The 15132-nt window shown below is 40.0% G+C and overlaps 1 protein-coding gene across 1 annotated transcript in view; it reads right to left on the bottom strand.

Moving 5' to 3' along the window:
• The window catches only part of LOC137272210 (uncharacterized), a 30374-nt gene extending 19076 nt beyond the window's left edge, over positions 1-11298 (bottom strand). Inside the window, exon 1 of the mRNA XM_067804569.1 lies at positions 10859-11298. Coding sequence (XP_067660670.1) covers positions 10859-10994 — 136 coding nt within the window. The 5' untranslated portion in view covers positions 10995-11298. The remainder of the gene's footprint in view (positions 1-10858) is intronic.
• Between the last annotated feature and the right edge of the window lie 3834 nt (positions 11299-15132).

The following is a 15132-nucleotide window of genomic DNA, read 5'->3' as shown; positions in this document are numbered from 1 at the left end:
ATTGAGAATGGTAGAGTAGCGAAGGGGCGTATGGTTAGATAAACATTTATCTCAACACACACACACACACACACACACACACACACACACACACACACACACACACACACACACACACACACACACACACACAAACACACATACATACATACATTCAAAGTTTCACTAGGACTGGTTAAACTGACATCCTCATGACGAAAGAATGTCGGTTGGTAGCCTCGTGGTTACAACGTTTGGTCATCACGCCAAGGAGCCGGGTTCGATTCACTGCGTGGGTACAATGTGTGAAGCCCATATCTGGTGTCCCCCGTCGTGATATTGCTGGAATATTGCTGGAAGCGGCGTAAGACATTACTCATTCAACACTCACTGCGGAAGAAAACGACAGATAATGTTCAGACAGAATCAAACAGTCTGCTCTTCAATCAACTCCCGGCAGTCCTGTGTTTGTAGCAACACACCCTGCTACTAGATATGTGGGATTGAAAGTTCGCACGCTCTGATCACGTAGAAGTCGTTTGTGATCAATTGGATCAAATGAAGATTTGGAGAATCACCTGAGTAATGGGCCAGACACACAGAGGGCTCACTCCGTCAACTAGTGGGACGGCCTCAAGTAGATGTAAGGATCTGTTTACAAGCGCCGAAGCAGCTAAATATCATCAGTGATTAGAACAATATATTTTTAAAGAAATGTCTGCACACTCAAATATGCTTTCCAAGTATGTTGTCCGTCGTTTCCTGGATCCGGTTTTATGTTCGTAATATAGTAAGTGTTGAACATGCAATGAAAATATCAACATATTGTAATGTATTCTTATTCTCTGCAGTTAAAGATTCGAAACAAAGTACGGGACTAATTGTACAAAGATAAAGACTGATTAGTGTTCATGTCCGTCTAGGATCCCATAAAGAGTGACAGTTGGTTAATCTCCGAGGGTTGCAGTTCAATACGAGGTCTGGATTAATATACTGAGGCGTATTTTGGTATATGTAGACGTGCCGAAGTTTAATATCCCAGAGTTTGAGTTTTCTTAGTGATTGCACAGATGTCGAGACAATTTTACTATGCGCATAATTATGATTTTCGGGCAATTCGAGCGTTGATACGACTGTTTTCAATCTATCTATATCGACCCTGAAGATCAGGGTTAGAATATTGGCCTTCCGTAACCCGTGACTGTTGAAGGTGGCAACTACCGGGATCGAGTGGTCAGACTAGCTAACTTGGTTGACACATGTCATCAGTTCCCAGTTGAGCATATCGATAGTCATGCTGTTGATCGCTGGATTGTCTGGATCAGACTCCATTATTTGCAGATAGCCTCCATATAGCTGGAATATTGCTGAGTGCGGCGTAAAACTAAACTCACTCACTCTCCAAATATGTTTGGAAATCAGGTCTTCAAAATTTACCGCCTTTTCAGATGTTGAATTGATAAAATCACAAGTTGATGTTTAAAATATTTGCATATGTATCATGCAAGAAATGACGTCAAGTATCTATCTAGTGTAACACATATCAATATTAGGTACATGTCCGAACGAGTGTGAGTTGACATAGTTGGACTTCACAGTGAATAAATGAGAGAACTTTGTAAATTACAGTCGAAAATATCCCAGGTATGCGGGAATAACGAGATCTTGGTCTCCCGGACACCCAGCTCTTACAATTTGAAGAGAATCCACAGTTCTTTTTACACGACTGTAACACCATTAATTGGAAATGTATTTATCAAATCACATAAAAAACACACTATCGTCAAGTCAGTTTGGTTCTCTCTTTGTGGAGGCAAGCACTGGTGTACTGGGTATCACGAGGTTATGGGTCCTCAAATATCCTCAAAGCCATATACGTCAGTAGCGGATCCGGGGTGGGTAGGGGTCTGAAGATATATATGACAAAAGTGCAACACCGCCTTTTTCAAAAGGCTGGTTCCGCCCACGGACGTCATTGATTCACTTCGAGATGAGCATTGATGATGATAATAGAAGTAACTTTTAATAACAGTTTTGCTCCAAGACGGTGTGGTTGTGAGGCTAAAGTCAGTAAAGTCAGCCATAAATGAATAAACATAACGACATCGTTCTAAATAACATGTTAATATCACTGTTTTGCCTCAGTAATTATATACGTCATTTTATCGGGCTAAACAATACTTAATTTGTTTGACGGCGAGATTCAGGAAACTCATGAATATCAACGTATGTGTTGTCCCTGTAGAAGGATCATATCATCAGCAGTTTTATGCCACGCTTCCGAAATAATGGGAACTGGGATTGAAATGGCGTGATGTACATGTTTAATAACTATCGGAATTGTTAAGCGTAAGGGGGAATAAAATTACAATTCCCCAAATGTGGTATTATCTATCAAATATTGCTGAAATTTACAATAACTAGATGGACCACAGAATAAGCATATGGCCTTTACTAGTAAGCTGATGGGGCGGTATGGAAACCTTGTGTTTAATGCGTTCGCTCGTCCGCCTGGTTTCGATTCCCCACATGGGTATCATATGTGAAGCCTATTTCTGGTGTTCTCCGCCATGGTATTGCTGGAAAGCGGCGTAGAACTATACACACTCAATCACTCTCTAGTTATTTACTTGATAGTAGATCTACACTGTATTGGTAATACCTTCTACCTTCGACTCCTTGGTTTTATTGTCCAGTATATTTAGCCCAGTATAACTAGTGAACCGTTATGCAGTTGACACAATGTCCTACCCGAAAAGCCAAATGTCGGTCTGTTCCTGCCCATCATGTTAAAAGATGATACTTGTTATTGCCCTGCCTTGCGGTCCTCATTATATAAAAGGACTGCGGAGTCAGTATACTCACTCGCCATACACTGACCGTGATGTTAGGTCCTATTTCACCCAATATCTTGAAAAAAATATGTCTTCTGCATTGTAGTACCACAACAGGCGAGAAATGTGTTGACTTTAGCGGAACCTTTCACAGACCTTGCCGCCGTGTTAAATAGAAACGCAAACACACTTTTAACCTTTTGACATGTCTAGCGTAACAGGTTCAGTCCGAGTGTCTGTAGAGGTAATTCTCACCCCAATAACAGGCCCGAGACGTCCCCGAGTTTGTACAAGGTATATTAGTAAATCCTTTCAACTAAGTCACGACCGGAGTGGAGGAAAAATACAAACAGTTCACAGGCATAGAGGATAATTTAATAAACCCCTAAAGTCCTTGGATGTGGGACCTAATTGATAGGTACATTATATAAGTGCGACTGCTTTCAAAATGTCATGATTAAACATGTTCATTTAATTTCGTTAGATTGGGTACTCATCAAGGCTGTCAAGATACGCGTGTGAAGTCCCTTGTTATTGTGGGCGGGAGTGAAGTTTGTGTGTACAGAAATCTATGGGTATAACCTTCCTGACAGCTGTGTGTCCTTGTTGCTGTCTGTGTATCGAAAATCAAATTGACTTTTGATGGTGTTTGTCTTGCTTTTGTCCCTGCAAACAGTTGCTATGTCAGTAATAAGAGGACGTATGAGGGTCGGGGAGGTGTATGCGATAGATTAAAATAACCAGCACTAAATTTCTGCGACTGTATCGTCAAACTATATATAGACGAGTTTGCATTTTCTCTGTTTCACTTCACGGGCCATTGCTGTAGGTGGCTGTGACAATACCCATTGACGGCCCACCGTGAGTGAGAGGTATGACCAACTTATACCGGCATGAATAAGGAACTGTGGCTTCTTTATTCATGATATTCGTTGAGAGGTCGCTGTTTCGCGCGGTTGCCAGAGTGTTCAGGCCATAGATATAGGCTAAGAAAGAGTTAGTTGTGCGGGAAGCAATGTATTCAACACCGATACGCTGTTTTGGAATTTGCATTTAACACGTCATTGACCTGACTATATAATTTCATTTCAACAGAAAGAAAACAATCTAAGAAAGCGCCTGGACATTTCAAAATGACTTTGATAAAAATCCGAATTCATCACCCTATAGAATCATATGAATGGACACACGGAACAAAACACAATGGCGGACAAAAAGGTCCACACCCACGTTTGATCGTGACGACCCAAAGAAGTAATGGTTATACCATGGTAATATACGGTTATCATATGAATGGTATGACCTTACTTTGGCAGTGTGCTGGCAACTATTTATATGACCTTTGAAGTCACAATTATTGTCACAATACAATTATTGCAAAAGCATAACGAACAAACATCTGGTGGTAGTATCTAAAATCATGTATTTTTTATAAAGACGGGGCTTTTGTTCATGTCTATCATGTCTATATAATCAATCAGCCTAAAGTCACTCAAAGTTACCACCAACGGCACTATATGAGTTACTTACAAAAACATATTTACAACAACATGGAAAATAATTTCGTGAAAAAAGTTACATATTTTAACAATCTTACTATTTCCATAACACATCAGTTTCTTATAATTTACTATCGGTTCAGTATCAGCGAAACCAACCAAATTACTCCAAGATTAACCCCGTGAGAGCAACTTGTTTTTTCTGCTAATTAGATTGTTTGCATTTGGAGCAGAATTGGTCCTACACATGGATCTTTCTTTCTTAGCTTGGCACGAGAACGTACTGACAAATGAGTTTCTGATGTATACATTGGAGGTGTCAGTCAAGGACGTTTGCTGCGCCCATGTCATTTCCCATTAACTGCTTACTTTCTCCTATGAATGATTTAGCGTGTGGCGAGGGCGATTGTGGCATATATGCCTCACATTACAATGTGGACACGAACATTCATTGATCTGTTGGTAATAACATTCTGGCATGCATGACAATAGATTTTATATACATGTCAGACATGGAACTTGTGTTGTTAATGGACAGGTAATGTTACAAGCTGTAATTATGCATGTGTTGCTGTAATGTCTAGGGGTGTGGTCAGAGGTTGACACTCTACATGGTTAAAGCATAAGACGGCAGAAAGAGACAGGTATCTCAAAATTAATTTAAAGTATAATCTATTTCCAGTGATCAAGCCACGAGCCAGTCATATCAATCTCATGTATAGTGTAGATATTCTTGTGTATGTACGAATGTAACTAGGTCTGTTTACAGTGATCAAATTCAAACGTTTCAAAGATATTTTTCTTTCTGAATCTTTTCCAGTAACGTTCTGGTGTTTCTCTGACAGTGGATTTCCAGACCCATGGGATCACTCCGGTTGAATTGATTACAAAATATTGAACAACGTCTCCCCTTTTCAGTTTTGAAACAGGTACCTCGCTGTTGACTTTTTGCGTGTGTGATTTGTTACATTTCTGACATGACAAATATGGTTATCCTAAACACCCAGTCTCACGACACAACTACCTACAATTAAGGTTCTCAGCAGTACAAGTCCAGTCGTCTGAATATTAGAAGCCCTGATAGATGCGTAAGTTGCACGTGTTTGGATAACACTTGTCAATATTGGAAGCTTCATTAAAAATAGCTCTCCATCGAAGCCATAAATCTACAGCGTGTTAGGTGGCACTTGAAGCCGCCATTATGTCATTATGTGCGTGCCTCTCATAGGTTATATGAATACAGCCCTGTTGTTTCTATTGCTATCATAACGTGATGTCAGCTTTTATATTATCTTTCGTTTTTATTAATGTCGTTGTAAATATACCTATATACCTGTCTTTTGAACATTCAGTAAGACCACATATTTGTGGCAGATAAGTCACATCGCATTTTGAACGTGATTATAAAATCTGCCCAGCCTGTTATTGTAGTCTACACAAGAAAGCTGTCTTACAAGAAACCGACGGTGGGTTGTCATCATTTGAGCAATAATACACCACTGAACTCTGCCTATCCAAAGGTTGGAAAACAAATCATGTCGCCACACAATAATGCCATACTTTGCTCAGTTATAAGTGTGTGAGTTTAATGTTAAGCCGCACACAGCAACATCCTAGCTTTATGGCGGCGGTCTGTAAATAATCGTGTCTGGACCAGACAATCCAGTGGTCCAAAGCGAAAGCATCGGTCTACGCAATAGGTAACGGGTGACATGTGTCAACTAAATCAGCGAGCCTGGCAAACCGATCCCGTCAGTTGCCTCTCATGACAAGCATGGGTTGCTGAAGACCAATTCTACACCAGATCTTCACGGGTTTAACAGAGCAAATATCCTTTCCATAACCATACAGAAGTATCTGCTAAATGCGAGGCGACCACACTATAGCGTCTTAGTACGAAACGGCAAGGCTTGGACCAAGTATTGAGTACTGGGCCAAGTATTGAGTACTGGACCAAGTATTGAGTACTGGGCCAAGTATTGAGTACTGGACCAAGTATTGAGTACTGGGCCAAGACGGCATGGTGGTGAAATGGGCATGATTGGATCATGTAACAGGCATGTGTATGTGGATCGCTATCACACAGTGGTCATACCAAATGGGCTGGTTTGTTCCATCAGTTTGGCAAGGCACATCAATTTTTCACCTAACACTCGGGAACATATACATGTAGCACAAAACACAATAGGACAAAATCATCGGACAAAATTCTGTCACCAAAGCGTCAGTTTTCTATAAGACATCATGATGCCCACCACGAGAGTCTGTGAAAGCTTTACTGAGCACAACAAAACAAGACTACCATGATAGGAGTGATTACCGGGCAATTGTTGATCAGAGGCAGAAACATAAACGAAAATCGGACAATCTTCTCGAATATGTTCAGCGACAAATTTGGCAATCAAACCACAACACCTATTCTCACCTTTTTTTAAAACAGAACGGACGATTGCCAAGGCTATAACTATCAATCACTGATTTCTTAGGTTCATATTCGAATAGTCACAGATTGCCGTCATATAACAATTACTTTAAATCTGACGTAACTGTTTTTCAGTCACTGACCCACTGGAGCTGTGTGTTTAACACACGCGGCTGTGTTGAATCAGACAAACTCTGCTTCGCCACAGTAACACTCTGCCGCCCTGACAGGTCCTTCTCCCCAGAATGGATGGGCAGTTGACGGGTGGCACTGATCAATACGTGGAAACAGTTTTACGCACTGCTTGAGGCGAGAAAAATTGATTAGCGTTTACCGTTAGTTTTTATTAGCTTCCAGTTATAGCAGTACACGTTATGACATATGGTTGTGATAGAACAACCGAGTGGACTGGGGTATGCTCTGTCGAATAAACAGAGGGACCTGACGTTTCTGAAATTGAAATTAAGACAGTTTCAAAATTACAGAATGCATCAAACTGACATGTTTGATAGAAGACCTTTGATCTAGCATGGTTTCGACAGAGCATTTTTCGATAGTATATTGTTTGGGTATTGATTGTCCAATGTATCATTTATGTCACAGGAAATTTTATTAGTTTTACCAAAGCGTCCCATATTATTCATACCGGGCCGGTTACCTGTCTTGTTAGTAGCTGTTTGAAGAACGTTCGGCAAGATATGCTGGACAGGTTTGTCTGTACCTTGACTTCCATATTTATCTTCTTATGAATTACGTTATGATGAAGTTTGAAACTAAGTGTGACTGATTGATTTGGTGATTTGTCCAGCCTAATCTATCACCCGTTAGACCCAATATACCGCCAGCTTATGATAGAAGCTTATCGTAACTATATTTTGCAGTTTGCTTGGGTAAATGTATTATTTATTATACGATGTTACCCTTAGGGGAATGAATAAACGAGAATTACTTTTCATTACTTCTCACTGTAAGCTGATTCTCGGCCTTTCGTTGTTTGTTGAAATTCCGTTTGTAGCATGACGTCTTATCGACACAAACATTTGTTTCATCTTGAAGCAATGTCCTTTCAACAATGTTATTAATTGTCTCACGCAAAAGGCTAAGGATGTGTATAAAATGCAGGGCAAAAAAACCCCAAAACACAATATAAACATTATACACGTGAAAACTGGATGTGGCCAAAACAATAAATCCAATGTTTAATCAGCTGAAAACAATCGATTGCTCTGAGGTACACAGTGATATGACGTGTGTTAAATTTGTTCGAACTTCATGTGTTTAACTTCATCGATTCATGTTCATCCACAAGCTAACAGTTGTCCTCAATTACTTCTCCCAGGCAGCATGGTGGAAAAACTACTAATTATTATTATGATTCAATTTTTACTTCATGTAGCTTTATATTCATACGTCAAAAGTAATTCAGGATCAAAATTGGGAAGGTTTGGCGTTAACGTTGTCCGAGAATGGTATTAAATCGAAAGAAAAAAATATTCGTACCCCTGTGTAGTAAATTAGCTTTTAATTGACATTCATTCTGCAAATCAAGCATAATCGTTCACGGTGGAAAACAATCTGAGGCGGATAATTGCTACATTGTGTCGTTTCTGCAATGTTATTATCAGCGTCAACCAATCAATCCCCAACAACCAGTCAGTCACTTTTTCCTGTGATTACGCCTCTTTAAACATAATTTCAGTTATATCACAGGATGTCAGCTTGAGAAGAGCGAAGTGGTGCAGGCAACTGTACTAGCATGGCTACGGTGACAAACCAGGAAAAATAATCAATTATGAAATTCGAACCAACGATCAATGGTTCTTGACACTTAAGTCGCCTTTTCTGGTGGCTACTCAGATGTCCACAGACCACCAGCATGAACATCAGTCTAAGCAATGGGATGAAATGACATGTGTTGACCAAGTCAGCGAGTCTGCCAAACCTGATTTCCAAGAAATTTGCACACTTTAAAATTTTAACTGTTATCACGTTTTGATGTCCAGTGTCTGGACCTACAGTGTAGAAAAGGTTTCCACTACATGTAAACTAAAACACTCTCGATCTTAACATTTTCATTGAACTGTATGTAAATGAAACAGATCCTAACATAGCAGGGCGTGGTGTCCCGCAATAGATGACATCTTTACAGAGTGATTCTATTGACAGTGCTGTGGACGAGACGTCCGACTACGAATCTGATGGTATATGGTTCGAATCCCATTGCTCGGAAATTTGAATGCCGTTACATTAACATAACACGGTTTATAGGATATCACATAGATTCAAGTGATATACTATTTACACGTCTTAAAATTATTGTCATCCTTTGAAAGGATATCCTAACCTTTAGATATTGATAAGATTTCATGAGTTACATTTATACTCCCTTTCAAATGTTTTTGCAGATGAACTGATCGAGGAACATGCATCACATTGCTGAAAAAACATTTGAGACTTTGCATGTGTGCTGCTGCGTCTTGGTGTAAAGCTTTGTTAAACATTCGTTAATTCTGACTGATTTTTATCATTTATCACAATAATCCTTTCAACGTTTCGACTTTGTTTTACAATACATCAGTTCATGTTTAAACAGTGCCTTTAAACATTCATATTTTACAGAATTTTCGTTTAGAACACTTGTCTGAAGTAAATAGCTATATTTTTACTGGTGAGTATAAGCTTTCGAAAGGAAGTACACGTGTACATATACATGCACGTTCCTATGTAACAAACTGTGATGACCCATGATTGTAGGCATTATATAACATAACATTTCCACTCCCTTTGTGACTAGTACACTGCGACAACAGCGTGCATTCCTTGCACGAACAAACCGTACGCTCTCCATTCATACCTGTCCATAACATGACCTGTGAGAAAGCGCACTTGCTATTGTCACCTGTATTCGGTTCTCCCGACTTTGTACACACTTAAACTTGTCTTTGATCAGTTTAAATGCGACATAAAACATGCACTGAATTACTTTCACCCGTACGTCAATCCTCAAAGACCCACCCTCCGGTAGCATACGTCAGCCGTACTCTCATAACGTAGTGGTACTTCGTATAAACTGTCAGTACTCTACATTGACAAACACTGTTGCCAGGTGGTTTAGAAGTAATAACTGGCTCTCATAACCTTGAAAAATGCATTAGGAATCTAGTTAGATCCTGATAAATCATTACTCTCATTCGTCGTTTTATCGCCGCGTGTTACATTGAATAGAAGGGCTTGAGTGTGACAATTTATCACTGCCTGACGTAAATATGACTTGCTTGTGCTCCAACTGTTCGTGACTTCTGAATATGGATCTTTGTATCAATTTGTTATGTACCGTAAACCTATTTAATGTAAACTTCCTGATGTTTAGTAATAATAAACAATACATTTCCTCACCTCAACAAACTTGTTGCATATTTTTCATTTCACAACTCTGTTTTTAAACATTTCCAAATTTGATGCATCAGTTACAAAGAAGATGTCTGATGTAAGAGTTTGTATGAGGTGTCACCGGTGGGACAAGGGGCGCTCAGTTTTTCGCGAGCATCACTATGTGATAGTGTTTTATAAATACATGATATTAATAAATCCGGTCTCCTCCAATTGAATATATGTTCTACTTTAAGTCGTGATTTGTAATTATTATGGAATATGGAAATAGTTTTCTCACTATTTATTCTGGGGTCCAACCTGCTTTGTATTCAAACGAAACGCTACTTAAGTCTTTCTAGAAACTGGTTTGTGGTGCAGCATGGCGTCTGAATATGAATATGAAAGACCACTGATATTAAAAGTCATTTAAAACTGGAAGATCACACAAATACCCATAACTAGGGAAGCACTTAGTGTTCATTTGAATTCAATCATGTTGTCACCGTTTACGGATCATTCATAATGTTAAGATCTGATATCAATATTCACCACGTCATGTCTGGGCATTACGGGGCAATTGTCTAAAGTTTCGCCATATGTCCAAGTAATATATCTAGCCAGTATATATGATCACGAACATGGGAACCAAAGTACACAGAATACAAGAAATATTTCTAGAAAATGACTACCAAAGACATCTGTCTTCGTCTACCATATGTGGCATGTCAACAGTACTGGTAGTGTCAACTCACCTGTTTTCAGTTGCGAACACATTTGAGACTTTTTCCGAAACCATGACACAAGAGTGTGAACTTCAAAATCCTGTCGTTTCTCGGGTGGTTTGGATATAACCGACACAACCTTATCGTACATAAACGAGTTAGACATTTTGCCTAATCGCCGTCGCCGGAAGCAGATGTCGTCTGCTCTCAACCGTAGTTGACATGAAATGAAGTATTGTCAGTTTCACTCTCGATCTCGTTTACGTCTCGTTACAGGGTCGATAAAAATCGAGATCGCCGGCAATCCGCAATCGTCTGTTTGTTGCTCGTAGCAGGCTTTTGTGAGTGTTTAAGATCTCAAGAGTACTGGTGTGATTTACCGTTCAACATTGCACTGTCAATATTGAGCACGGCCAAAGGCGACCTCCAAATGGAATGCTCCTTCGTCTTTAGACGTTGCTTGGTGCTCCGGCCGAGTTGTTTATTTATGCAGATCGGGGTACACAAGAATAGGATCATGTTTAACAACACCGATCGCATACACATCAACGTGCTCCTTGTGCCTCCCAGGCTCAGTGAAATAATGCAGGGGGAACTTTGAGGTTATATAGATCTGTATGCTTATGTATTGTCCCCGCGTCAACTTGCTGATCCTAAGTAGAGAAGGTTCCTGATTTTAATCAGCGGTGAAGGTTTAATATGTGAGCGTTAAAATCGATTAGCTTCACCTATTCTTTGTGCTGTCAATCACTGAAGATCAATGAGACTTTATATTAATTTTGCAGTTTATAATATATATATGTTATTCACTTATTTATTACACACCTGACATATGCTAGGCTATTAGTTTCGTCAGTGTGAGGTGCAGTTGTGATCAGTCATGCATGTACACTTACATCAGCTAATTGAGGTTTACTTGGCAAAGTTAATGAGTGATTATAGTTTTACACAGCTATTAGCAATTCCGGCAATTACACAGCTGGGGACACCACAGTTGGGCTTCACACATTGTACATATGTAGGGATTTGAACCCGGATATTCGGCGTGACGATCAAGCGATTTAACCACAGGGCTACCCCATCGTCTATGTTTGGCAAAGGAAAATATACACTCAAACTTCATCATAGGTAAACATAATGCAATAATTTGTGTTTCGATGGGGATGTAGTTGATGCGGGTACCATAGATCCTTTTGGGATCTGAATTCTGCAGAACGTTTTGTATTTACTGTTACACTGTATTAACTTGAAAAGTTTCCATAAGATGTTAACTTTTGTTATAGCGAGTAGTTTAAAATTCGATATCTGATACCAATAAAGGGAATTAAACCTGAACCTGAAGAAAGTGATCCATCTCTGAAACCACACTTGTAAAAAGTAAATAATTATATATTATTTCATATATATATATATATATATATATATATATATATATATATATATATATATATATATATATATATATATATATATATATATATATTTGTGATGAAAGAATTTAGTCATTTTGTTGGTTTCGCGTTTATATGTATTAAGAGAATTATCAATGGAGATTACCTTCATGAGACAATTAATATATGACAGCAACAGCTGTTAATATTTTTGCTTAAATGTAAGCCACATGAGAGATTGACAAAAACAATTCAGTCATGTCGGCCCCATACTTTATCGTTCATACACATAGCCCACCCAAGAGAGCGACTGTATATATTCCATTGGAATAAAAACAGATGTGGAAACAGATTGTCATTCAGTCTATCCATACCACACTTATACAAATAAATACAATGAAATGTTCTCTATATAACCTGAGTATGTAAGCAAACACTATTGCCCACTCCAAAAGATCGTAAAATTAACATTTAAATCTATTTTCCCAGTTTATGTTGCCTGTGTCACTTTGGTTCCTATTCTTGCCAAGATCCCAGGCCGAGATTAACGAAGTGACTCAGGCATTGTCCGTCCCACACATAAAATCATATTGAATAGTATGCGTTACGTTTCATTACGACTTGCTCGTATAGGCGCAGTCCGTCGCAAACTGTATCATATACAGCGTAACCAATACGTATGGACGTCAACTTGCTCTCATCAAATGTACACACATGAAAATAACTTCTACCCAGGGATCGGGATTAATCAGAAGAAAATATAAAAGCCCGTGTACCTGTTTTTATTGTGACTCCCGTAGAGTACTGGATTTGCTCACAACTGGGTCGATGCTTCAATCGTGGTGTCAATATACAAAAACGTCAAGAGACTCTGGTCAATTAAGTGGTCGACAGAGCAGGAAAATTCCAAATAGGAAAATATTTTTATGCTTATTAGCAAGGCTATATGTAGTCACTACTGACGTGATAAAACACCGACCGGCAAGAGAAAGTACATCAGAAGTACCATTTCTCAAATTGAAAAGAAATAATATTTTTGTAGATACATCACCACAGATATGGAGCTGAACGTGAAAGAGGGCATAGGTATGCTGTTGATGGGATTGACACTCGCCAACGTTGCAAGAACCCTCGGCTGCACCCGTGTAGCCGTCTCTAGACTGCTACAACGTTATAGGCAGACACAGGACAGACCAAAAAGTAGGAGACCGCGAGTAACAACTACAGCAGAATACCAACAGTATTTGAGGACGTTACACCCGAGAAACCGTTTCCTGGCGGTAACGTCATCAGCGGTGAATTCGTTTGGTCGCCTGTCAGTCAATGCATGGTGGATACACGGATATCTGTATTTGGGTTGCAGGTATCAGAGCCTACAAATCTTTCAAAGGACAAGTGTTGACCTCGGAACACAGACGTCAGAGATTGCATTGGGCCAGAGTTGTTCGTCGTTGGCCGCGACGAGAGGAACAACTTTCGACAGTGGCCAGGATATTCTCCAGACTGTCCCCGATGGAACACATGTAGAGTGCACTAAAGAGGAGCGTTCGGAAACGCCCTAACCCACCAAAGAATAGACACCAGCTTGCATAAGCCCTCCACGATGAATGGCGCGTAACACGTGACCTTGTCCAACATCTGACTTCTTCGGCTAGAAGGAGGCTTCATGCCTGTATTGATGCAAGGGGTGGACATAGAGGACACTAAAGTGATGGTAGTGAACATTTATTGTGTGTAACTCAGTACCTGTTTGTCCTCTGACAGAAAACTGAAGTGAACTTGAGTATATGTGACGCCACTTGTTGCTGTTATATTCGTGTGATTTTAGCTCGGGTTGAGTAAAGATCATGTTAACACCGCTGTAGTATCATTATGTGCCTAGGTGCTCTGGATAATGACCTCTTGAAATACATCGTATAGTTTCTTTTGCCGGTCAGTTTAGTTGAATAGGGGGTGGAATAGCCGTTCGTTTGTCACGCTGGGTACCTGGTTTGATTCACTGTATGGGTACAAAGTGTGAAGCCAATGTCTGGTATCTCCCACCGTGCTGTTGTCGGGATATTGCTAAAAGCGGCGTAAAACATACACCGCATACGGTAACACCGCGCGCACACAGTAGCCTCTAGTAGTAACCACCAACAGGAACACCGCGTACATATAGTAGCCTCTAGTAGTAACCACCAACAGGAACACCGCGTACATATAGTAGCCTCTAGTAGTAACCACCAACAGCAACACAGTGTGCACATAGTAACCTCTAGAAGTAACCACCAACAGGAACACCGTGTACACATAGTAGCCTCTAGTAGTAACCACCAACAGGAACACCGCGTACATATAGTAGCCTCTAGTAGTAACCACCAACAGGAACACAGTGTGCACAAAGTAGCCTCTAGAAGTAACCACCAACAGGAACTCCGCGTACACATAGTAGTCCCTAGTAGTAACCACCAACAGGAACACCGCGTACACATAGTAGCCTCTAGTAGTAACCACCAACAGGAACACTGCGTACACATAGTAGCCTCTAGCAGTAACCACCAACAGGAACACCGCGTACACATAGTAGCCTCTAGTAGTAACCACCAACAGGAACACTGCGTACATAATTATAGTAGCCTCTAGTAGTAACCACCAACAGGAACACCGCGTACATATAGTAGCCTCTAGAAGTAACCACCAACAGGAACACCGCGTACACATAGTAGCTTCTAGTAGTAACCACCAACAGGAAAACTGTGCACACAGTAGCCTCTAGTAATAGCCACCAATAGAGAGAACCACACATAGTTACTAATCACAATAGCAATCACTATTCATCCAAAGAGTAACCACCAAAGTCAAACACAACACATACGAAGTAGAAACGTGGGGGCTATTTCACATATCAAACATTATCGCAGTGGTTTGTTA

This window comes from Haliotis asinina, chromosome 2, assembly GCF_037392515.1.
Source record: "Haliotis asinina isolate JCU_RB_2024 chromosome 2, JCU_Hal_asi_v2, whole genome shotgun sequence".
Taxonomy (NCBI): domain Eukaryota; kingdom Metazoa; phylum Mollusca; class Gastropoda; order Lepetellida; family Haliotidae; genus Haliotis; species Haliotis asinina.
The sequence above is the reverse complement of the archived record's forward strand: the minus strand, read 5'-3'. Positions and strand labels throughout refer to the sequence as shown.